The sequence below is a fragment of the Ostrinia nubilalis genome, chromosome 4, assembly GCF_963855985.1.
Source record: "Ostrinia nubilalis chromosome 4, ilOstNubi1.1, whole genome shotgun sequence".
NCBI classification, from domain to species: Eukaryota; Metazoa; Arthropoda; class Insecta; order Lepidoptera; family Crambidae; genus Ostrinia; species Ostrinia nubilalis.
This window is the reverse complement of record NC_087091.1, coordinates 4,813,313-4,838,993: the sequence shown is the minus strand read 5'-3', so window position 1 is coordinate 4,838,993 and position 25,681 is coordinate 4,813,313. Positions and strand designations below refer to the sequence as shown.

The following is a 25,681-nucleotide window of genomic DNA, read 5'->3' as shown; positions in this document are numbered from 1 at the left end:
GCAAAATACAGGGTGGAAACGATAAGTGATCTCACTCGATTATTTCTAAACTATACAAGATATCAATAAACTAGTTATTGATCCTGAAAGTGCTTCATGAGCTCTATCAAACGGTATTAATAATAGGTTACAGAATAAACTGGATCTATCCGAAACTTCAATGTTTCCAGCTTCCATACATTTGGTAGTCACATTATTTTAAAAACTACATATGATATCGTAAAACTGATTACTGATTCTAAAAGTGCTTCACAAGCTCTATCCAATGGTATCAATAATAGGTTACAGAATAAACTGGATGTAACCAAAAATTCAATGTTTCCTTCTTCCATACATTTAGTACTACCACAGTCATGACACTCATCTCTTGACAATATTATAGCAAGTAAAGCCTAAAACCAATGTTTTTCATTAATAATTTAAAATAAGAATACAATTTACGAGTTTATTTTAAGTAATTATTATTAAATTAAAAAAAATACACTTCTAATATTGTGTGTCTGGCATACATTTAGTATGGAAGCTGGAAACATTGAATTTTCAGATAGATCCAGTTTATTCTGTAACTTATTATTGGTACCGTTTGAAAGAGCTCATTAAGCACTTTCAGGATCAGTAACCAGTTTTTTAATATCTGGTATAGTTAAGAAATAATCGAGTGAGATCACTTCACGTTTCCACCCTGTATAGTTGTTACCCATTTTTGCCACTTGACGTGGCAGAATCGTGGGACTTCACGGTATTTAAATAAAAATTAAAGTGGTTGCGTTTAGAAACGCTACAAATATTTGAGTCTTTGGAAACAAGTTCGTTATTATACTTGTATATTAAAATATAATTTTGTTTTACCTAGCTTTTTCTTATTAATAAAATATAGGTTATTAAGTACTCAATACAGAAATCAGCCGGCTCCTAGTCTAAAATTCTTATAATCGAAATTAAATGATTTAAACTACAAATAAAAATGATTCAAACAGTACTAGTTTTTAGGTTCAAATTCGATTGCTCTAGTGGACGCACGGAACGGCAACGTCGCAGTCGACCCATATTATTTGAATTATTTGGCGGGAAAATAGTTTTTGGCTTTTAATTCTGAAACTAAGAGGCCTAGAGATTTGAAATTATGTCTCGTGTGTACTTTAATTATAACGAATTATTTGATCTTTAAAACGCAACTCTAACTTATACGGTTTTAATAATCCACCGTGTGTTACGTGTCACCAGCTTACACATACGTATCGGTTCGTAGTTCGAAAACGGTTCGAAATAAAGCTTTGAAAGAATTGAAGTCGGGTTTTTTTATTCGACTTTAATTTATGAGATATAAAACATTGATGTAGCTTAAATATTTACGAAGATACAGATGTGTAAGCTGGAGACACGGTACTCCAGCTCGCACATAGTTTTTTGATCGTGGTTTTAACAGTATTTGAGCTAAAGTCTTGAAAAGTGGAAAGCCTACTATTTGGATTCGACTGTAATTTTTGAGGTATAATACATTATCGTAGCATAAATATTTACGAAGATACAGATGTGTCAGCTGGAGACACGTGTCCTCAGCTTACACATAGAAAACAACTCATAGTTATGAAGTTCTAATGGCTCTAATTGAATGACTGAGAGGTTTGATGACTCTAATTAGGCTTTTATTGATGGTATACTTGGAATTGCTCTAGGGCCAATGAGGAAGTTGGAGACATTCAGGTAAATGTCAGTCAGGTTGGCACAAGGTTTTTTTTAATACACCACAGCATTGGCATCGAATTAATTGGGTTTAACCTTGAGCTCACTTTTTTAGGTAGGGTATACATTATGATGAATATTGAATCGTTAATCGATTTTATTCAATTCAATTAATCTGTAACACTCACTGACCAGTGTTAACACAACACTATTTAAAAAAACAGACTGTCATTTTGCGACATATGTTTTGTACGTTCATTCATTCATTCATTCGTTCAGTTTCGCATTGGCAAGGCTAGCAAATCAAGTTTGCGATTGTTCTCATTTTTATTTCTTGTTTTTCTTGTATTGTGGGGCTACCCTATAAATTTTCATCAAATCTGCTTCCGAAACGTTTGGCTTCGGTATCTATGATTTCGTTTATCGAAGATTAACCATGGGCTTTGAGATTAAAAGGTTTCAAGGTGACGTTGACGAAGAACTTATTTGCCCTATTTGTTCAGGGGTACTCGAGGATCCTTTACAGGTTTGTTATTTTCTTATTCTTTACGAGTTTGTGAAGTGTTATGATTATAGCTGTAACTTTTGTTGTTTGCACAGGCGCCTGCTTGTGAGCATGCGTTCTGTCGTGCCTGTATAACCGAGTGGATAAGTCGCCAGCCCACTTGCCCTGTAGACCGGCAGGCCGTGACGGCGAGTCAGCTTCGGCCAGTTCCAAGAATCCTCCGCAACCTGCTCTCCAGGTATATTTCATAACCTCCAACACTGCCTATAGTTATTGCTTATTAATATGCAGTCTTGCATTAGTAGGTCAAACAGACGGAATTGTATCATTTCTTACATAATAATAAATATTCATGCAGCTTTAATGATGTGCCAATGCTTGACATTGAATAGGTAAGTTAATGAACTCAAGTTTTTTGTAAACAATGAGAAATGATAACACAGACCTATTATGATTTCAAAACTTTAATCATTCTATATTTATAAACATCACCATGTACAAAAAAGCCACATTGATGCACTGAATGGAAGTTAGGAACTTTGATATTGAAGTTTATTCTGTAATAAATTTTCAGCAATTTTTTTGTGACTTAATTGTTCAAATATTCATACAGTTCATGTAATCCAATCCCACTGGATTCTAGTTGGTAAAATTCCAGTCTTATTTTTTTGACTTGTGCAATAAGCTAGTTTTGAGCAACCTGCTGCCCTCAGACGTTACATCAGACACCTAAATTGCCATCGTGCATATTAATTGTGTTTTGTTTTCAGATTGTGCACTAGTTGTGACAATGCTCCTCACGGCTGCAATGTTATATTAAAGCTGGATTCGCTACCATCTCATTTAGTGGAATGTACGTATGGTTCTTTCATGAACTCTTTTCTTCTTAATACCAATTAACATACTGTTTGAAAAAAAAACCATTTAAAAACATTTGTTTTTACAAACTTATGTAATGAAATAAAGATTGATTCATTGCTATTTTTTGTGAATCATTACGAGACTAGTTCTAACTTGGATTATTTGCACAAGTGCCTAGTGTTGGCATGCATATAAACTGGTTTTGTGTCAACATACATATACATAACAAAAATTTGTATCCATTTCCATTTTTCCAATAAGACCATGCCCTTTTTTTTAATTTAACGTACAAAATCTTTTTTAAATAAAGTTTAGATTAATTTTGCTATGCATGCGTGACCAGTGTGATTATACACAGGCGAACACAACCCCAAGAGGCCGATGCCGTGCGAAGCGGGCTGCGGCCTGGTGATACCTAAAGACGAGCTGGAGAACCACAACTGTGTGAGAGAGTTACGCGCGCTCATCGCCACGCAACAGGGCAAGTTGACGGACTACCAGCAAGAACTGGCCGAGCAGAGGCTGATCATCAATGAACATAAGCGCGAGTTGGCACTGCTCAAGGTAAGTTGTTGGGATACCATGTTACGTTATTAGAAAATTTCGAATTTGATGCTATGCTCAGTTTTGATAAAATATCAAGGAAATTAACTACTCGGAGGATAATCCTATCTAATAATAATTATTCTCACTAACTATTCACTAACACTTATTTTTATGGAATATTTTTATAAGGAAATCCTGCATGATTCTGTCAACAAAAAGTACTTTCTTGGTGGTTCACTTCTTAATAGATATGAACGTGTTTAAATGACCAAAAACTAATACAATTATTGTTATTTACATAAGGACAGTCAATTTGATGGAGTAACCATTAACTTCAATTATTTCCTGGTGATGCTAATCATTTGTGCATATCATTGTGCAACAACAAAAACATTTCAAGGAAATAATGTACCACATAAGGAATGTTTAGGATTTCTAACGTTTTCATATTATCTAACTAATAACAAGCATAATTTAACTACCAATTTTATGAGTTCCGATCTGCGGTGCGTGACCTAACTACTTCGTCTTAGGATTTTTTCTTCATTTGGTTTGTTTTGAGATACTTCAAATATCTAGTCTCCAATACAAATGAATGAAAAAACATAAAAAAAACTTTTTGCCTTTAGCATAAAAGATATTGGGACATGATACTTATTAATTACAAACTATTAACTACATATAAATAGTTAAAAGGCTATGTGGCTCAGGTTTTATGTTAAGGAAAGATCTTTACAACATAGATTTTTCGCCGTCGATTGTTATTTTCGGATCATAGTCATATTTCATGTACCCACCCGGGCTACGATGCGACCCGTGCCGTGATTTATTCTTATCGATGATTTTAGACGTGTGACGTGAAATGTAGAGTAAAAATCGATAAAAAATAACGCGATAATCGCTTAGGCCGCTTTCAATTTAGACGTTTTGTGCCGGACGTTTGCCGCGCGCTTGCCGTGCGTTTGCAAGACCGCACACAGTAAATTGTATGACAACTGCGTCGCAATAAAATTGACAATTATTACCAATAGTTAGTGTGAAATTGAAAGCGCCCTTAGCGCGGCTCGAATCCTAGGTCTACTAAAGCCTGGTCCGTGAGCACGTAGAATTTTGTCCAATGACCCCAAGCTACCCATCCTTATCGCTCGCGCGTAATTATGTTGCTGTCGCGCTCACACACTCCCTGCGGGCGCCCGTCGCACAGTCGCGACAGCAATATAATTACACGCGAGCGATAAGGATGGGGTCATTGGACAAAATTCTACGTGCTCACGGACCAAGCTTTAGTCATTGTTTAACATTCCTTACGCAGGAGTTCATGCGAGCAATGCGCGTGTCAAATCCCACCATGCGAGCGTTGGCGGAGCAAATGGAGCGCGAAGAAGTGGTGCGCTGGGCCGGCTCGTTAGCTCGCGCGCGCGTCACCCGCTGGGGCGGCATGATATCAACGCCCGATGACGTCCTACAGGTGGTAGATAGCTTTCCGTGTGTATCTGGGTACAGGTGGTATGTTATCCTTCTGCATGTATTTGCAATCAGCCCTAACCATAAAGTTAATATGCCTAGCGGAATAGAGCAACAAGGAACTGAGCGATCGAGATGTCACTAGCAGCAACACTGTGTGATAAAAAGAGATGCGTGATGCCGTTGCCGTCACGTCAAACAGCAACTATTTGACAGTTCGGAGGCACTGAGATATTTTCTATTTTACGTAAGTGAAATCGTGGATGTTTAAGAGAAATAGGGCTTCAGAAATGTGGTGACTGGTTCAGTAATTGATTTACTGTACAAAACAGTGAAATAATCCTGACACTTACACACAAACTATCTAGTCACTAGATACTAGTGTCATCTAAAATCGGTTTCGTTTGACAGCTCGTGGTTGTTGCTCTATTCTGAAGGTATATTACCTTTATGGCCCTAACAGAGATGCCACGCGCGCGTTGACAGTGCGTTGCGTTGGCGCTGCGATAACGGAGCGGTGCAACTGGACATGTCAAACGGTCTGTTGAAACGACATTTGATAGGGAGACGAAGTGGGGACGGGAGGGATGCTACGTTGCGATGACAGCGAGACACCGGAGCGCAGCGCAGATTGTTTTCAGTAGCGATGGTGACAGCTGATATCGCACCGCTCGAGTGGCACTCAATGCGTTAAAATCATTTCGCTGGACGACGCAGTGCTCATGAACTCTAAACGAATCGCTTTCGCTGGCGCGTATGTCACCTGGGGCGATATGATTGCTACGCCAAGTGGCAAATTGACTTATCAATTTATTAGAGATAATTGATTTTTTATTTGCGTTGCATTATTTCATGATTAATGACGTATAATTAAGATTTAATTATACTAGTTTCTGAATGTCACAGAAATACCGACTCATTTGGCCAACTAAATCAATTTCGTTATAAATTATAGTGTATAATGTTACGTATTCTTATGAGTAAATAAACATTAATTCTGTCAAGTTTATAACACCCATCCATTCAGGAATTTTCAAATTTATAATATTAGTAGGAAGGATAATTTTTGATTCGCGTTACATGATCATCATCAATAAATATAGTCGGTGAAATTCCCGAATACTCGGAAACATGGAGGTTGAGGAAATGTATTTAGTTAAAGTTACATACTTATCTGTTTCATTGATAGATTGCCGATACTCCAATACGAATCCAATTACATTCCCTGCTAATATTATAAATGCGAAAGTATGTAACTGTCTTGTCTGTCTGTCACGCTTTCACGCATAAACCACTGAACCGATTTTATGAAATTTGGTATAGAGATAGTTTGAGTCCCAGGAAGGACATAGGAAAGTTTTTGAAACAGGGACGCGCTCGATAAAGTTTTTCTGTGACAAAAAAATTTCACCCGAGCGAAGGCGCGGGCAGTGAAGTGGCAATGGGTAGGGCACATAGTAAAACTGACAGCCAATGAGGCAGCAAGGTTCTCGAGTACCACGTACCAGGGCAGCGTAGCACGATGGGGGAGGCCTATGTTCAGCACGACATCCTATGGCTGAAATGATGATGATTATGAAGGCGCGGGCAAAAGCTAGTTATTGAAATACTTACTACGTTATTTCCTATTTTCAGATGATGATCAAGCGAAGTTTATCGGAGTCGGGCTGCCCACCGCACATCATCGACGACCTGATGGAAAACTGCCACGAGAGACGGTGGCCTCCTGGACTGTCCTCGCTCGAGACCAGACAAAATAACAGAAGGTATTTTTTATTTTATTTTCAATAGTCTATTTATTGGACAGGGAAGATGATTAACATATTTTGTGGGTGTTAGTTTAAGATAAATCAAGGTAAAATATAGCATTATATTTTGTAATAAATACAGTTTTGCAACAAAATAAATAGATAAACAAAGGTCAGTTGTTAATTTGATAATACATTTTATTTACAAGTTACATTGATAGTGACATCTTTATTGCTTGTGACATTATGTCGATTCTTCAATTACTATAACTATTATAGTTCGTAATTAAGTCTGATAATTAGATTGAGGTTCAAGGTTATTAAAATGTAGTTATTAATTTTTTTAGCGTTAAAAGTTGCATCTCAAACTCAATAATAATTCGAATGTAATTTCGTATCTATCGGAAGTTTTGCATCCATTCTATTTGTATACCTTATTCTATAAAAAATATATTTTTCAGACTGTACGAGAAGTATGTGTGCAAAAGAGTTCCCGGTAAGCAAGCAGTTTTGGTCCTTCAGTGCGACAACACACATGTCGACGATCATATGATGGTAGAGCCTGGCCTTGTGATGATATTCGCACACGGGATTGAATAGCACTCGGAGATAACGGACATTCAATGTTCCGAAGAAATTTAAAAACGTTGACACGGAAAATCCAGGAAAAAGGAGACTTACAAAGCGCCAATTTTAGATCGTGCCACTTCATTTGAGTTCTAAGCATTACGAAATGTAGTTGAAACACAACTACACCAAAACTTGTACAGTGTGTTTTTTTACTTTACAAAATACTGATCTGTGGTTCAGTATTTATAATGTGGTGCATCTAGCAAAATAAATTGGCGGTATAGTTTCCTTTTAAGAGCAAGTGTGACAAATTTTGGACTGAACAAGTGTCAAGGACAGTTGAAGTTTCAAAAGTGGACAAAAAGTCAATAGTGCTACATCCAAAACATTTCGGACTACAAATCAAGTGTCAAAGTAGTAGTGTTTCGGAAATTTTGGCTTCAGTGTGTCCCTACACTAGTAATGGTGGTATTTTTACTGTCATCTTAAAATTGACAGTAAACTGATAGTGGTAAAATGTAAAATATTCATTGTATTAGATAAAATTTAGATATTTTAGCTCTCTAAATCCTAGATGCGCTTTATCCGGCCTGTTTGATAAGTAAATATCCAAAATGTGAGACTAGAAGTGCGACAGAGATAGATAATAATGTATTTGATAATATGGAAATGGTCATCTATACGTCACGTGCAACGTGATGCGTTGGCGTACCGAACTAATTGCGATTATGATGGCAAGATTTTTTTTCCTAGAAAACACCTATTCCATATAATTTTCCATAATAATGAACTTTGTGGTCTTAACTTTGCCAAACACTTATCAATATTTTTGTAAGTTACTCTATATTTTTTGTGGTGTGTGAACTAGAAGCTAATAAAATGTGGCTAATATTATAATAACTTCTGAAAGTTAGACCAATGATATTGTACAATTTACAATTACTGTTTGATCCGAGTGTTGGAGTATTTTTAAGGTGTAATATTGTATTATTAGTTTTAATTAAGAAATTGGTTTGAAACATTCCTAAAAACGTAAAATTATATCGTTAGTAGCTAGTTCTAAATGCCAGTAATGACTTTTTCATGTAATTATACATCCGTGATTGAGTGCTGTGTTACATTAATAGTGTGTATTTTTTATACCTACATGGATAATAGTTTTGATCCCAATTTCGTTTGATATTTCTTTATTGTTGGATGTTTTTTGTTGTTTCTGTATTGGCAAAATTTAATATATTTTAGCTCAATCTCAAAATAAAGAAATTAATAAGAATCAGTTTATACATTAATGTGTCTTTTTGTGTACCTAAAGCAACCCTGAGTAAATAAGATTTTTATTTTGCACCCATAGTTTTAGAGAGCAGATGGCAGATTGTATATCGATTTAGAGTGATTGAATACTAGCTTCCTTCAGTGGATACCAATAGGCAAAGAAGTTGCGTACGATTGATAAGAGGAGGGAAAGAGTTAAAATCTCGTGATGACATAGGTGTATATCCGCCTGGTTCGGGGCCATGACCGGTGTTGGGCACCAGTATAAGTGGCGTGGCGGCGATCGACGTCTGATTCTTCTTTGGTCTTAGTGCATCGCTTTTTGCAAAGAAATAAGCGTGAATTTAATTGGGCGGTACAATGTCTTCTGCGTTGAAAATGTTTTTTTGAAATCCAACGAAGACCAACTTAGGTGTGCTGTATAAATCTTTATTTCATGTCCACAAAAAAAATACTGTCATTATGACAGATGCTGGTTGTCAAAATCACTTAATCTGTGGTCAAAATACACAGCTGTCATCAATTTTGGTGTGTCATTGTGTTTTGTGGATAAATGCTACAATAAAAATTTAATTACAATGTCTGAAATGGACGTATCGGATAGCGGGAACGATTGTTCTAATAATTTGCGTAAGTACAAATTCTTATCACTGCCATAAGTCCTTTCAATCAGCCTGAAACTTGATTTTATGGGACAGATGTTAACCTCATATTTGCCACCGGTTTAATTGTTTACTTTATGTGTTTACGGTGATTATTTTAGTGCTGTTGGATCGAGTATTCCTCCGTCTCGGCAATGCGGACTCCGACGATCAGCTGGAGAGTTGTCTTAACAGATTTCTGCCTCCAGTTATTTTGAAGCTATCTTCACCTCATGAACAGGTTTGCTTTGTCATTTTACACTATACAACGATTTATACGCAAGTCAGACTTAGAAGAAATATCAATTACCCATTAATTTATATTTTGTAAGACATACATTTTGATTTAAAAGCATTTAATTAGTTCTGATTTTGTTTACTCACTTTTTTATTAATTTAGGTCCGCACTAAAGTAATGGAGCTACTTGTGCACGTGAACAAGCGAGTGAAGTGCCGCGCCGACGTCCAGCTGCCGGTGCAGACCCTGCTGCAGCTGTATCGAGACCCGACTGCCAACAGCTTCATTATTGTGAGTAGGGTCAAGGAGGCAACAGTGACTCGGTCGGCTACAGTGGCTCAGTCATGTTTCGACCTGAAGGCATAGGAATATATATTTGTCTCTTTTACCGATTCAAAGGTCTTGGTACCCGAACACGTTTAAACCAGTTTGCTCGCCGGTCAAGTGCCGTGCGGAAGGGTGAGGGAATGTTTTTTGTTTTCGCGCCCACTAAATTACATTCTAAGGTGAGTTTCGATTGTTTTCATATCTTTGTTTGTTGCTATAGGTAATAGCCGTTATATTTATCGGATAGTAGGTCTTGTATCAATTGTCTTTAATCCGAATTTTGACTAATTTGTTTTACATCTTGGTTTTTTTGATCAAATATTTACAAAATGGCGTAGAAGTACACAGTGACTCAATTTTAATACTTTATACGAATTCAATATTTTTATAACTTTAAATCGAATTTTGTTTTTTATTTACAGAATGCCACGGAAAAAACCGACAGAAAAATAGGGAAGAAATAAATAACGAAGAGATTGAGATGACTTAAGATCTTATAGGTAGCAATAAAAGTACTAAGAGTCGTGTTGAATTGTTGATTATAATAAGAATAGCTTGTGCAGTTTTGTTATTATTTCTAATAAAAAACTACGCGGAATGGGCATTTTCTTTTCATATAAATACTGCCGTACCACGTTAATACTGTGTACCACGGTAGTGAGTCAGTGTGTACACCTAGTAGTCCACAGTGGCTCAATTATCATTTTTTTGTTTTAGGTTCCTACTTTGACATAAGTAGTAAATAATGTAGAATCATGAGTGCTCAGTTACAGTTCAATAGTGTATCTAAAATGTGAGCAAATTTTAGGCCAATATTAAAGCGATATCTATTTTTATTAAGCTTCGAAAAAAAAGTGAGTCACTGTTGCCTCCCTGACCCTACAATATTTTTTATTGACCACTAGCAGCCTACCCCGGCTTGCACTTTGCAACGGAATTTCCCAGCTTTTCTCTTCTATAATATGCATGTTTTGTACCTATAAACCTTCCTCTTGAGTCACTATCTATTTAAAAATGCGCATCTAAATCCGTTGCGTAGTTCTAAAGATCTAAGCATACATAGGGACAGACAGCAGAAAGCGACGTTGTTTTATACTATCTAGTGATGATATGAGAAAATGGGAGTTCTTTGTCCAGTGTTGAGTTGTTTACATAATATAAATATTGTAAGAACCAAGATTACAATATTATATGAACTGTATCTAAAGTAGATAGATAGGTAGAAAGTATTTATTTATTGAAAGTAATGTGTTATTGTTATAATTTTTTAACCTTCCAAGCACCTTCTTATTTATAACTTTTTATTTATATTAATCTATTGTCTATACCTACTCAAAGTAGATAATAATAATATCATTATCTCAAAGTAGATACAATAGCTATAACATTAGTTGTGACTTCTTTTAAATGACTAAAGTAAAAATTTGCTTTTCTGTTCACAGAATTTCTCCATCATCTACATAACAATGGGTTTCCCACGTCTGCCCCGTGACCAGCAGTTGCTTCTGGCCCCTTCTTTGTTGGATGCCATAGAGAACAAGCCTCAAGGACATCAAGATGGGTATGGAGTTGAAAATCAATCAATATTATGCTTTAAATCTCCATGCCATTTTTATTTGATGATAAAGTACAAAGTTGCTAAAAGTTTTAAAATAGAAATTAAGAGTATTTCTGCATGATTTGTTTGCATGAGATGCCTATACTTTTGTTATTTGTTTCTTGTTTTTTTACAGCATTTTGATGCTAGTCATGCCGCTGTTGGGAGAAATAAAAGAAGCAGACTTGAATTTTAAAGAGAAGCCAAAACTGTCAAACTTGATTCTCAAGTTTGCCACTGATGTCCTATTGCTGCCTTACAGGTATGAGATAAAAGAAACTTTAGCCAGGCATTTAAATGATAATAAAAGTACTGACTGAATATTAATGTGTTTGACAAATTTTCAGGGCATTGCCAAATCCAGGGGAGAGTGATTTCCAGGTGCCACCAGGAATGAGCATGAAGACATACAAAAGGATTGTGGATAAGAATCAACTGAACCCTAACCAATTGGAAGAGGTTTGTATTTACTGTATTTGTTTTTATTTTTATAAGATGACCTTTGCAAAAACTCCAACTATTGAGTTAAAAATCAGTAGCATTGTATCTCTCAATAATATCTTATATCAATAATAATATGATGTAAGTAGTTTGTTTAAATAAAAACGGCCACATTTATTCAATATTTTAGGTAAATATCACCAACCCTAGATGTACTGGATATAGTTTATGCCCCATCTCTGCATTATTTTTGGGATTATACAGTGGTGGTATAGTGGCTGAGTTAGCGAACTCAAGTGGCTATAGTTCACAGTCGTCCAATGGCAGTAGTTATGAGTGTTGTCTTCTTTTCATTGTTTCTTTTTTTTATTTCTTAACACAAGCATTTAGTTCACACATAATATTTGTTACTGGTCTATTCTAGTATAGTTTTAATTTAGCAGAACAAACCTATATTGCACTTAGCCTCTTGTGTCACTGGGCCATTTTGCGCGATTTGTGATAAACTGGTCTGTTTTATTTTACATAAATATTACGTTTCTAAAACAGATGAAGCTGTCGATCGTGAACTTTATAAGCAAGGACATATTCAACCACAGCGACGTGTTGGTGGCGCTCATAGTCGCTGCTGCGGATTCGCGATTCAGCGTCGCTAATCACGCCAACAGCCCGCTAATAAGAGTTAACAGGTAAATGTTTATCTTACTTTTAAAGCAAAATCTTTACTGATTTCGCCCGTTTCCTATATTCAATCCTTGTCGAAATCCGGATCACAACTGTCAAATTGAATTCAGTTTTAGATTATATTTCCAAAACTTTCGATGCATTTACACTTTAATATTGTTTAAATAGTCTTATAAACAATATAAAAATGTAAAAACATCAAAAACCACAGATATTTTGGCCAAAAACATATTAAAATTTGACAGTTGACAATCCAAATCCGTCCAATTTGGATTAGGATTGAATATAGAAATCCAGCATTAGAGAGCTGGTGGCTTCTTGCAAGAAAAAGAAGAAGTTAAATTTATTCTTACAGCCCACAAGATCTTTTATAAACTACTGAAAGAACTTTGATGAACTTTGAGTGAATGCATGTGGTTGCCAATGGCAATGCCATTTCGTGCTGTAACTTTGAATGTTCAATTATTTTTCAGTTCCGTGGATTGGTCGCAGCCAGCTGTAGTGGCGCCTCTCTATTCGTTATACTTGGGAACTTGGGGAGGTCTCAAAGTGCCCCCAGATGACCGCAAGGTAAAAATAATAATTGCTCATGTGTTTTTGTACAAATAGTTCGTGACACCGAAAGTATCCAAAAAGTTCGTAACACGTATTTGTTACAATGAGGGTTTTCGCGATTGAAAAATCCGCCAGATGGCAATACGTAGACGGGAGGTCCAAATGCTGCATGATTGGTGGATTTTGACATATCTGTCAATGTCATGTCAAAAATAACCAATCATGCAGCATTTGGACCTCCCGTCTACGTATTGCCATCTAGCGGATTTTTCAATCGCGAAAACCCTCATTGGAATAAGGTTGTGTTGTCAACTTTTTGACCACTTTAGGTGTCACGAACATTTGACGCTGACTGTGCTAACTAACTGAAAATAACTTGATGTTAATTTGTTTTGGGGGCCGTTCAAGTATTACGTAAGCAGATTTCTTACCATTTTTTACCCCCCCGCCCCCCTTGTCATCAAAAGTAAGCAATGCACTTACCCCCTCCCCCTATGCTTACGTAAACATTTTTAGTTATAAATGTTTTTTATATTGTCATTTTTAAAATAGGAAAATTCATGAAAATATTAGGTTTAACTGATACACATAGAGTAAGGGACGAAAAAATATAATCAGAAATAAAGAACATAACAAACAATTGCATCAATTATGCATCAACATAAACACAAATGATAACTTTCAATGCTTACAATACGTTTAGCAGTGGCGGGGCAAGACCTAAATTTGATGTGGGCAAGACAGATTTCGCGAGGCCTTGTTCTGTGGCGAACTGAATTATAAAAAAAGTAATAATAAAAAAACAATGAACACTGACAAGTTTTTATTCATAAAAATACAAATTAGATTAATATTAAAAAAAAATTTTTTTGAGGCGCGAGGCCCCTTGTACCGTGAGGCCGTAGGCGGTGGCCCACGTCGCCCACGCCTTACGCCGCCACTGACGTTTAGTATCCAAACAAAACACGCGCGCGGGAGGCCGGCCTCGCGTATAATAAATATGCGGACTACGACTCAAATTTCAATGGGCAGTGTCGGCACGAGAGTTAATTATTAGACAAGTGAATAGCGTACGGTAATTTCCCTAATGTGCGGTAGTTCCCCTAATCAGTTCTCAAAGCGAGTGCCTACGCATATGTATTATTTGCGGGAATCCCCGAAAAAACGTAAATAACTAACGATGACGTAATCATCATCTAGACCCCCTACCCCCCATGTCATCCAAAATAAGCAAAACAGAGAATTGGTGCTTACGTAATACTTGAACGGCCCCTTGGTACTAATAGAATATTAAATTGGTGTTCATTTTTTTTCTTTACTTTTAATTTTCGGTCACGGTTTTAGGTGCCAGCATGCACTAGACTGCGCCTGAAACTTATACAGTACCTGAATAAGGCCACAGGGCCAGCCATCATGTTTCCACACTGCGTTCAGGTATGATTTCATTCAATTAACTTTGTATAAAATCCTTTTTAAAACTTTATTTGGTAGCTGAATTGTTGCCACCATACTTTGAACTTTATTGAGATAAAATAAGGTTTAATTGTATCTACTGCAGGTCGTATTCTCGTCATTATTCGATCCGAACACGAACTCGAGGCTTCGGAACTTGGCGTTGATGTATTTATTGAACGTCATTAACGGGTAAGTTGACTTTGAAATCTTTTCTATTGATATAAAGTTCTTTATTCTTTAACCAGGTTTAATACCAGGTGTTTTTTTATTTCTTTTAGTGGTAATGTGACACAGTTGAACAAAGTGGCAACAGTATTCCTTCAAGGGCTGTTGAAGCTCATCAGATCAGAAGAACATGTTGAGCAACAGCCTAAAGCTTACATGTGTCTTGGTATGTATTGTCTACTGTAATAATGTAAATGCAGGTTATAATGTCATGTATTACCATCCTTTTGAAAGTCTACTGACTAAAAAGACGTCAGTTTCAAAAATTAAAACGAATTCTACAAAAATAGGTACATTAATGGCTTTTTATGTGTTTTGCAAATGATGTATATTGAGCATTTTTCAAATAATGTCAATAACTTGTAAAAGAGGGAGAGAGACAGAATGAAATAATTTTTGAAATATGGGCGTAAATAAAATATATTTCTTCCTTTTTAAACTGAATTCTATATCACCAATTAAAACACCAGAAGCTATTACGCCCGTCTATAGAATCAGTTGACAATAAGATGACGGTCATCAAAACATAAAGAAGAAAAGTATGCTCTATGGAAGCTATCCACGGAGTCCCGTATACTCAGTAAATTAATTTTTGCACTTCAAATCAATTACATTCAACAATAATGATTATGCATTACATCTAGTTTAACGGTAACTTTGTTATAAAAAGTAGTCATCATTATCCATCCATTACAGGTAGGCTCGCGATGAAATGTCCGGAGAGCATAAACAATCAATTCGCTCTGCTAGAGGAGTTGGTAAAGAAGATTCCAGAAGCCACCCCTGAGATGAGAACAGCGCTCAGAGACGCTTTACTTGAGATGGCCGTTGCGTATAAGATTGGAACTGAAGGTATGTTTGACTCAAGTCTAAAATATAAATTTACTTTTGAAAGCTAGGAATATTTGTATCTTCGTAATTTGGACCATATTGTCTTATCTTAGAGTCCAAAACAATGAAAAGTTTAATATTGATATACTTGCAAAAGGTATAAACGCAATGTGCAGCTATTTTTGTAGTTCATACTGTTTTAAAAATATGTATTTAATTTATTCAAATTATTTATTTAGATAGTTTCAATACGAGTAAGTACATAACATTGCTAATTCTTTTTAACATTGTAGAGAAGTCAGCAGCAGTTGAACCTACCCCAGAGCAAGGTCCCAGCACTTCGCAAGGCGAAAAAATGGACTTCGAAGAGAAAACCAGTCCATTTGATGAGCCACAAGCGTTGGCTTTGTTCGCGCTACTCGACCAGTAAGACTTTTATACTTTTTCAATTATTATTTAACCAAAATTAAACAATTCTAATCATAGTAAAAACTGATAAAAACTCTTTGTTCAAAAAACACTTCAGTGTGTGACAGTCCCTACCTCTCATTGACACAGAATGACCAACTTGTATTGCCCCGTCCACTTTACTAAAATTTCTATCGATTACTTTTTATTAATAATGTATTTTGTGTACACATACAAAATAATAAAAAGCTAGCAAATATACAATACAGTTTTGGATATTCTTCGCGTATGGGCAATAAATAATGTTTTACCTTTTTTTATACAGTTATATGCACAGTGAAGAGTCTATGGTGCGTTACATAGCGACGAGGTATTCTGCAGCTGTGTTCCCTCCAGATTATGTGCCGTCCCGATACCTTCTACTTTTGGCCAGTGGAGATAAGTGAGTTACAATTTATAAAACTCACTTTTTTATAAGTCAACTAGGGTTTCTGATTTCTCGACCAATTTTTTTTCTCGAGTTTCGAGAATTCTCGAGGCCAAAGTCTCGAGTTTTCTCGGGTCTCGAGTCTTTTAATGAAAACTGCTGAAATCGGTTGAAATTTAATAAAAACACAGGTTTTTTTAATCTAATATACCTACTTTTATGCACAACAATCAATATTAGAATTTAGTACCACTTATTTTGGTAAGGAAATAAAAATAAACAAAAAATAAAATCTTCTTTCATAATTAATATTTACTAATAATCATAACAAAAGTCATAAAGTCGCGTGCACTTTAAGGATAAATAACAGTAAAAATCTGGAGCTACAATTGAATCACTTGTTTTCTAAAGAACACAAGTCCAAATAGCAAAATTACGATAAATAAATAAATAAATTTTCAATTTTTTTAGACTAGTCGATACCACGCTTCCACGCAATCTATGCACATGTCGTGGCAGCTTTTAATTAAGGCTAAACTATAAACACGTATTGTTTTCAATGTTTTTTCCAGTTAATTGTGTATGTCTTGTTAGCTGTCCTTAAATAAATAAATAAATAGTTTTTTTTTCTGAACAAAAAAAACTTGAATTAACTTTACGAGGAGGCACGAGTACCTAACCTAACGTCTGTTAGGTAAGGTAACTGTCGTGTAAACAAATTTTTCAGTCAGATTAAACATACATAATAAATATAGCATACTCGTTGGTGAACATTATTATGTACTTAGTTTCGATTGAGATCATGACTTGCAAATCAAATCAGTTAAAAAAGGAAAGACTAGGCCAGTCTAAAAGCAACGTTGACCTATTAAATAATAAAAAACTACTTTTGTCTAAGAAAATCGGCTTTCAAGAATATTAAAGCTTCAAAATCGAAACTCGAGAATTCTCGAGCTCCGGTAATTTTTTTCTCGTCTCGAATGAAGCCAAATTTCTCGAGTTTTCTCGAGTTCGAGAAAGCTCGAGCAGAAACCCTAAAGTCAACTAACATTTTATTATTGATGATTTCATAGCCGATGAAAACAATAAAATATATTTTTAGTCACATAGAAATGCGTATTTCAACTTCTCAATATTTAATTTTACATTCAAAGTGTCTTTCAAACTTTTTAATGACCTTATCTTTTTAGACAAGACGAAATCTCAACGGAAGCCCTAAAATGTTTATATGGCACGTCACGCCCCAACGAAATAGAAGAGGTTGTGAACAACGTGTCGAAAAAAGAGACAGCAGTCGTCAATATCGACGAAGAGGCCGGTAAGAAAGACAAGGACAAAACACAGGAGGTTGCAGAGTTCAAAGCGCCGAAGTTCAAGGATGTGGTGAACTATGTTTGGGACCAAATGCAGAAGAGAAAGAAGGGTTCGAATGCTAAGCATCGGTTCGTGATTGCTAACCAAGTACTGCAGTTTCACCCGCTGACTTATCAAGAGGTGAGTTGTAGTAAATTCCTCTCAACACAGTTTATTTTACAAACTGTAACAAATATTTGTATAGATGAATGAAAGCACATTAAGCTAAAATTTGTCATCGAAGGCAGTTTAATACGTGTCATATTGAAACATAAACGTATAATGATTATGCTATTGTAAACCTTTTTTGAGACGTGCGCGCAATACAAAATGACTGAAATCTACCAGGCGAAGCCGTAGGCAAAAGTTAGTTTTAAAGGATTTGCCATACTTGTATGCGGTGTGTTAGGTAATACATGATGCGAGCTGCATTTACTTTGACCTGGCCGCAGACTGCATCCAGTGTGACAAATCCTTAAATTAGTTTTTTTTCCACATCTTGCGAGCCCTTATTAACGCTTTCCAAGTATCTCCATAAATGCAACATTTCTTTATATTTTTTTAGATCCTCAGGTACTTACGCATGTGCCTCAACCGGGATGCGAACCTGAACGACTGCTCGAACCACCCCAACGCCACCTCTCCGCTTCTGGCCAAGTATTTCTACGAGAACCTACTGGAAACGGAGGTGTTGGAACGATACTTGACAATGATCACTTCGATGCTCAATGCTAGTCCTGGTAATTATAGGCTATTGTATTATTTTTCAATTTGGTTTTGAAGGTGTCAGACTGGCCGACTTGTGTCGTGATCGTGACATATGGGTTCGATTCCTGTTGCCGCTTGACTTTTGTGGTGATCCCACTCGTCACAAGCATTTATTTTGCTTACCACGAGGGGTTAATGGGACTATTAATTTATATTATATTTGTTGCACAACACTAAAATAGTTTTTTTTTTCTGGTAACGCACTTGTATTCGTGGGAAGCCGAGCCGAGAGATCTACATTGTGACTACCCAAAAATAGAAGTACACTACATATTTTAGTGCTGCCATGCAACACTATTTTATTATTCAACAAAAAAAAAAAGTTGCATATCAACACTATTTACAAAGTGCTGTTCAAAATTTTTATAACTGAATTTTACTCATGAAATTGTACTGAATATTTCTTTTTTTCCTAGACGTGATGCCGCTAACATGTTTCCTTGACATCGTCGGCTGCGTGCCCGAAAAAATAGCATCAAAATACACCAGTCTCCTTCCCTTCCTCAAAAACCTATTCACTACGAGCACGAAGGAAGACATTAGAGAAACATCAGCAGTCATATATGCCATCATCACAGTGAACACAAGCGAGAAAGCTGCTATAGAGAAAGAGATAAAAGAGTTCGTTGAACAGGGCAAGAATAATAAGAATCTTGAGACGCAGTGCGGGTATCTGTGTGCGTTTGCGCATATGTGTGAGAGGTGTATCGTTTTGGCGAAAAGGGGCAAGTTTGGGGGGAAAGGATTCAACGCTGTCAATTGGGAACCGTTTAAGGAGGGCGTGGTTGTATTAGGTAAGTGTATTTATAAATAATACATCTAAAGCCCGTTTTCACCATCAATCGCTAATTTTTAAGTGACCCCTATGGTAACAAATAACAGGGATTTTGTTTAAATAGGGGTCACTTGAAAAATTAGGAATTGATGGTGAAAACGGGCATTAGTGTTTTAGCTAAAGCGACGTATGCACAAAAACGAGAGTAGGTTTTGCTAATGCATCTCTATAGCTGGCCACATAATGCCTATTTTGCAATACCACCATTTTTATACGCCCCTTTGGCCCAAAGCCAGCGTTACATTAAAAACAAATCTTTATTGGCAACAAAAACACTTACATGCACAAACATTGTTGCGTTAGCAACTGCATTAGTCAAGGACTTTGTCGCAGATGCTATTATTACAGCTATGAAATATCTGCGTAGTGTTTTATGCATCAATCAGTGCCTCATATAATGTCGAACGCCCCTTCCACCACATGGCTAGACCCTAGTCAGTTACACAAACTTTTTTGTTGCCTTTTCAGCTAACTTACTCATCAGTCCACAAACACTGCTGGTCACCACGTCTTGTTCTGCGGTCTCCTTACTAGCCCGTTGCTCAGGGCTACCTCTCCCGAATACGACACAAAAACAATCCGCCTCTTTACTCACTGAAAACCCTTTCAACGTCAACAAAAGCGACACAAATATAGACTCTAACGACGAGGTGACAAAGTTCACAGTCGCTGAACGCCTGTTCAAGATTGTGGGCAATGCGAAACTACCCTCAAAAGTCAAGGAGAGGTCGCTGTATACGTTAGGTTTATTGTGCTGTGGAGAGAGGCTGGCGTTTGCTAAGCAGATCGTGATGGGATTCTTGCAGATGGCTAAAGATGTGAGTATATTATTATTTAGTTTCAAAAGTGATTGCAACAGATATTACAGATATGAATGTACGAAATTAATCCATGATTTGTTTATTTCAGAGTAAAGAATTCGAAATTCATTTGCAAATCGGTGAGTCGTTGGTGCTTTGCATTGAAGGCGTCAACTCGAATGAAAACAGGGACCTGTGGACAGAATTACCAAAAGAGGTAACATAATATACTTTTCTCCTATATTTTCTACATATTAGTTTCTCTCTCTTTCATAATCACGCATGTACTTTATGAGGAGGGGCTGCTTGCATAGTTGTTGTATAAGTTGGAAGGAGAAGTGACAATTATCCCATTAGGTTTCACGATCGTCAATATTTATAAGTTAATTGTTTTTAGGGTAAAGCCAAAATAAGAGACGCTGTAGCTCTAAAAGAAAACAACGAATTACTGGAGTGGTTGCTGCAAGAACTGTTCAAGCTCGGCAGACACCCTCATCCGCATTCAAGACAGGTAAAAAATAGTTAAAAAAAAATATCACCAGAATAAGGTAAACTGTATAAAGATTGCCAGCTCTAATTTGTTTACTTCTGTAGGAATCGGCAGATCTTTAATATGTTTCAATAGTAGACATTTCGGGTGTATTTTTTGATGGTTTTTATTCCTTTTTAGGCGACAAGCATATGGCTACTGGCATTACTCAAGAACTGCCCTGAACGCGAACCGATCAAGAACAAATTGCAAAATCTCCAAGATGTGTTTATGGATTACCTTTCGGAAAATAGCGGTAAGTTTATTTTACGTCCTAAATGTTCAATAAAAGGCATTTTCTTGTGCTAAACATTTGTTAGATAATGTATTTAGCCAATTTTTTTGTAAAGCACAGCAATCGCTCCAAATCTTCTTATTACTTCTGCCCTTCATACGATTCGTCTTTAATACTTTTAAGAAAACGGATAAAGCGTGATTTGGCGTTGGTATATTCAGACCAATTAACCAATACCATGGTGATTTGGCCCTTAATGAGAACACAACCAATTTGTTGTCCAATACTGTAATGCTACTGAAAATATACATGCAGTGGGTTTCAAACGAAATAAACACAACATATCGTTCGACTAGAAACTATTTTCATTTTTGTTACAGAAATCGTCCAAGACGTAGCAAGCAAAGGCCTCAGTCTGGTGTACCAGAACTCCGACGAAAGCCAGAAGCAAGCTCTGGTGGGGCAAATAATCGAACAGCTGACGAGCGGCAAGCGGTCCGTCGCGCAGGTCACTGAAGATACCAAGATATTTGAAGAGGGACAGCTGGGGAAGGCTCCTACTGGGTAAGTGGAGCTAAGTCTCCAAAAATAACAAACTTTATATTCCAACGTAGTAGAGATGTTAGCACTGTACAATTTTGTTGCAAAATGGCTTCTATTTCAACTACATAGGGTAAACCGACAGTCATTGGACACTGCCAGTCATTGGACAAAACACCCCTTGAATTTTCTTAATGAATATTCCTTCAAATACAAATTTCAACTTAACACCCTTTTGTCGCCAACAGTTGGAACCTCTGAGTTGTTGGAATAGAAATGCTAAAAACAACCAATAAATAACTGTCCAATAACTCCCTTAAGTGTCCTATCACTGGCAGTTTACCCTATATAAGATATTACAATGTGTCGTTTAATGTGCTGTCCCGCTGCATAGAGGGACATATTTTGACGTAGACATGACACACACTTCCGTGCTCATTGAGTTCGCTAGAGTGAGTTACGAATTGTTTTAGATTGTCGAAAATAATATTAATGAACTTTGTTTTACCCTTGCCTTGATAAAACAATACTGATTTATTTTTAAATGTTTTGTTACTGTTTTAACTTTTAACCTAAGAGAAAATCTATAAATAAATACTATTCTGTTTAGGTATGCGATGAAAGTTTACACGTATGCTTAAAGTAAGATATAAAAGATGGAATGGTATTGTATTGTTTCAGAGGAAACCTGTCCACGTACAAGGAATTATGTTCTCTGGCATCTGACTTAAATCAGCCAGATCTGCTGTACAAGTTCATGCATCTTGCTCACCACAATTCTGTATGGAATTCCAAAAAGGGTAAGTAATTTACCACCTTATCTTTTAACATCTTTGATGATCACATTCATTACCCTCAACCAGTCATTGGCAGGGAATATAGTGACCACATTATTCTGAACTTTGTGCTGTTAGGTTAAGGTTGAAAAACAACTAACGGTTTACTTTTCAATTTATATTCTAGGTGCAGCCTTCGGTTTCCACTCCATAGCCCTACAAGCAGGGGCGCAGTTGTCAGAACATCTGCCTAAAATCGTGCCCAGGCTGTATAGGTACAGATTTGATCCGACGCCTCGTATTCAGAATTCTATGGCCAGTATATGGCACGCTATTGTGCCTAACACGCAAGCTACCGTGAGTATGTTTTTTGTTTCTGTGATATTTAGCTAGTATGTACTGTTGTTGATAGAGACTGCTTTGGAGTTCCAATTTTATGGAACAATTTAAAATTACATGAAGGTGGGTATTAGATCATTCGTTTTAAATTGCGTATACGCATACGCCATTTAATTGTCTACGGATATATGATATAGATATTTTTTGTAGGTGCATAAGTATCATAAAGAAATTCTGGACGATTTGGTTGCAAACTTGACGTCCAACCAATGGCGTGTCAGAATGTCTTGCTGCAACGCTCTCGCTGATTTATTACGGTAATTATCAAATTACTTATTACGATTTTATTTATGTGTCATTTACTGTCGTGATTTTAATTACGTATTTGATTTGTATAGAGGTGCCCAGAGTCTACATGATTCCTTGAGCCAGTTGCCCACGATATGGGCTCAGCTATTCCGTGTCATGGATGATGTTCATGAAGGCACGAGGCAAGCTGCTACTACTACTGCAAACGTGCTATCCAAGGTAAGAGGTTATTTTTTATTTCATTACTATGAGTGTTTATTCATATGAGCTTACAAGGAAATCATAATTGTACTGATATTGTCTCCTCACTTTTGTAGCTTTGCATCCGAGCGTCAGATACGAACCAAGGAAAAGATGGCAAAGAGATCGTGTCTGTTATCCTGCCAGTATTATTGGAGAACGGTATTACTAATCTTGTTAAAGAAGTAAGAAGTGTTAGGTGAGTAAAGCATCCACACATTTGATTAGTAACTTCCATGCCTTCAAGCGGAGTTTTGGGCTGACACTGTGTAGGTTTGTTGTCGATACGACAAGAAGAAGAATAATGATGAAATGTAGAATACTTTAAAATGTTCTCTAATATTTTTTTCAGCTTACAAACAGTATCAAAGTTAGTGTCCGCAGCTGGTGCGAGCCTCAAACCTTTCCTTCCAAAGTTGATCCCAGCATTGGTAGGCGCGGCTGGAGACCTAGAGTCTGCTAAGTTATCGTATTTGAGCACGGCACTGGCGACTGATAGCGGAACGAGAGAACTGCTGGATGATATGAGGGCTAATGCTGCCAAACACCATTATACCACTGACACAGTTGTCAAGGTATGTTTTAAGATTTTACTGAGGCTTTTATTTCTTTTAGATTTCGTAATAAATTTTCATTTGTACCATTAATACTAACTGAACTTAACCAGTTAAGTTTAAGGGTTATATTTGCATGCCTAGACGTTTTTTTTAATGGCGTATCTCAGGGGACGTTACTTTGACCTGTATCTTTTGTCATAGATGATTCATAATTGGTACTTTTTTTACAGTGCATGCCCTACATCGACATAGAAGTAATGAAAGAGATGTTGCCCAGCGTTCTCGAACTTACCAAATCCCCACAACTGGGCACCAAAGTAGCGTGTTGCCATTTCATCGTGCTATCGGGTCACTATCTTCGGGCCGAGTTGGAGCCGGTGGCTGGGAAGATCATGTCCAACTTGCTGAACGGAACCTTTGATAGGAACTCCACTGTGAGGAAAAACTATTCGGAGGCTTTGGGGCAGGTCTCGGCATACGCTAAGGTCAGTAAAAGCTGGAGTAGTATAGGAATCTAATTAGTCATATTGTCGGTTATTATCGATTAATCAATCCAATATCTATATATATAAAAGAAAGTCGAGTTAGTCAAGAACGGCTGAACCGATTTAGCTGAAAATTGTCAGGGAGGTAGTTTAGAGCCAAGAGAAGGACATAGGATACTTTTTATCCCGTTCGAAATAAAAAAAAGTCTGCTTATTTATTGCCATTAAGGCGAAACAAAGTTCGCCGGGTCAGCTAGTCTGTAATGAAAATGAAATAATGATAAGTGTGGAATAGTTCGATGCTATTAATAATTATGCATATAGTTATCTTACCTTTCAATCCAAGAAAAAAAGTAGCTGCTACAGATTTTTGGAGGAAATCGTTCACCATAACATTATTGATGCAAAATATCACTTTTTTACTACCACTACATAAGATGGTTGATGTGCCGTCGTCTGTGCAGCAAACTAATCATTTTCATTTCTACCATCCCTCAGCCACAATCAATAGAGAAGCTGATGAAGAAGCTAGTAAGCTTATACGAGACGCGGGAGGATGACATGTCGCGGTCAGCCGTGGCGCTCGTGCTCAAGTCTGTGGCCAAAGCCAAGATAGAGCACATCAAAGACAACGAGAACGTCCTCGCGCCGATGGTGTTCTTGGCTATGCATGGACCTAAAGATGACGGTAAGAGATTTGATTGTGTAGCGACCGCAATTATTAGATTTATGGCCGAAAATTGGGATTAATAAGCAGGCCCCTCTTTCCCACTGGGCACATGCCTAGGACCCGCGACCGAGGGGGCCCTCATCTGCTGAAAATACCTTTTTCTAGACGATAATAGGGCCCCCCCTTGATCCTGCCCCTAGTAGATTAAAGACGGCCCTGTTAATACGAGAATATTTTAAATTTCACACATAATGCCAAGTAATACGAAATGAACTGGTCTCAAACCCAACTGAGGGACGTACTATAATTTTAATACAATACACGTTTGCCTTTGCAGCGTGCGGGGATTATTTGTTCAAATTAGTGATTCCCTATATGTCTCAATAGGGTTGTTGTAACCTCAGTTGATAACCAAACGATAAACAAGGAATCTAAAACGATGCTTATTTTACCAGAGTCATCAACAGTAGAGATGTTCGAGGAGATCTGGACTGACATAAGTCCCGCGCGCGAGTCGGGCATCCGGCAGCACCTGCCCGCCATCCGCGCTGAAATCGAGCAGGCCCTTAACTCCAGCAGCTGGACTAAGAAGATACAGGTGATGTGCTTGATATACGCCAACTTGCAGTAATTGGAAAATTTACCCTTTATTCCTTGAGTTAAGAGAGCTGCTTGTTTTTCCTGCCAGTTATGAAATCCACGATAAGATATTATAGATTTAATATTTTTTTTCGATTATTCTGCGTGGTACGGGCAAACATTGGCAA

General features: G+C 36.9%; 2 protein-coding genes and 1 long non-coding RNA gene across 4 annotated transcripts in view; all 3 read left to right on the top strand.

Moving 5' to 3' along the window:
* The first annotated feature begins 1,947 nt into the window (after positions 1 to 1,947).
* LOC135088513 (E3 ubiquitin-protein ligase NRDP1) lies at positions 1,948 to 8,666 on the top strand. 2 transcript variants are annotated; one of them, XM_063983343.1, is made up of 7 exons: positions 1,948 to 2,209; positions 2,284 to 2,426; positions 2,959 to 3,041; positions 3,408 to 3,613; positions 4,908 to 5,063; positions 6,695 to 6,825; positions 7,269 to 8,666. In XM_063983343.1, the coding sequence occupies exons 1-7, from the start codon at positions 2,120 to 2,122 to the stop codon at positions 7,405 to 7,407; spliced, it is 948 nt and encodes a 315-aa protein (XP_063839413.1). In that variant the 5' UTR covers positions 1,948 to 2,119; the 3' UTR covers positions 7,408 to 8,666. The 2 variants fall into 2 exon arrangements, with proteins under 2 accessions (XP_063839413.1, XP_063839412.1); XM_063983342.1 differs by having other exon boundaries at positions 4,908 to 5,066.
* Positions 8,667 to 9,157: 491 nt separating this feature from the next.
* Positions 9,158 to 25,681, top strand: part of LOC135071334 (proteasome adapter and scaffold protein ECM29) — a 28,540-nt gene continuing 12,016 nt past the window's right edge. The window contains exons 1-31 of the mRNA XM_063965127.1: positions 9,158 to 9,279; positions 9,413 to 9,531; positions 9,691 to 9,819; positions 11,298 to 11,416; positions 11,589 to 11,714; positions 11,800 to 11,911; positions 12,443 to 12,582; positions 13,051 to 13,147; positions 14,477 to 14,566; positions 14,691 to 14,776; positions 14,866 to 14,978; positions 15,509 to 15,664; positions 15,937 to 16,069; positions 16,377 to 16,493; positions 17,669 to 17,972; positions 18,397 to 18,571; positions 19,016 to 19,393; positions 19,903 to 20,252; positions 20,344 to 20,451; positions 20,632 to 20,745; positions 20,905 to 21,019; positions 21,379 to 21,562; positions 22,220 to 22,338; positions 22,502 to 22,671; positions 22,864 to 22,970; positions 23,052 to 23,181; positions 23,280 to 23,401; positions 23,555 to 23,777; positions 23,990 to 24,244; positions 24,743 to 24,932; positions 25,370 to 25,512. Of these exons, the coding sequence (XP_063821197.1) occupies positions 9,228 to 9,279; positions 9,413 to 9,531; positions 9,691 to 9,819; positions 11,298 to 11,416; positions 11,589 to 11,714; positions 11,800 to 11,911; positions 12,443 to 12,582; positions 13,051 to 13,147; positions 14,477 to 14,566; positions 14,691 to 14,776; positions 14,866 to 14,978; positions 15,509 to 15,664; positions 15,937 to 16,069; positions 16,377 to 16,493; positions 17,669 to 17,972; positions 18,397 to 18,571; positions 19,016 to 19,393; positions 19,903 to 20,252; positions 20,344 to 20,451; positions 20,632 to 20,745; positions 20,905 to 21,019; positions 21,379 to 21,562; positions 22,220 to 22,338; positions 22,502 to 22,671; positions 22,864 to 22,970; positions 23,052 to 23,181; positions 23,280 to 23,401; positions 23,555 to 23,777; positions 23,990 to 24,244; positions 24,743 to 24,932; positions 25,370 to 25,512 (4,776 nt within the window). The 5' untranslated portion in view covers positions 9,158 to 9,227. The remainder of the gene's footprint in view (positions 9,280 to 9,412; positions 9,532 to 9,690; positions 9,820 to 11,297; positions 11,417 to 11,588; positions 11,715 to 11,799; positions 11,912 to 12,442; positions 12,583 to 13,050; positions 13,148 to 14,476; positions 14,567 to 14,690; positions 14,777 to 14,865; positions 14,979 to 15,508; positions 15,665 to 15,936; positions 16,070 to 16,376; positions 16,494 to 17,668; positions 17,973 to 18,396; positions 18,572 to 19,015; positions 19,394 to 19,902; positions 20,253 to 20,343; positions 20,452 to 20,631; positions 20,746 to 20,904; positions 21,020 to 21,378; positions 21,563 to 22,219; positions 22,339 to 22,501; positions 22,672 to 22,863; positions 22,971 to 23,051; positions 23,182 to 23,279; positions 23,402 to 23,554; positions 23,778 to 23,989; positions 24,245 to 24,742; positions 24,933 to 25,369; positions 25,513 to 25,681) is intronic.
* LOC135088535 (uncharacterized) lies at positions 9,820 to 10,453 on the top strand. Its single transcript, XR_010261051.1, has 2 exons — positions 9,820 to 10,034; positions 10,278 to 10,453. It is a non-coding gene; the product is annotated as an uncharacterized LOC135088535 (long non-coding RNA).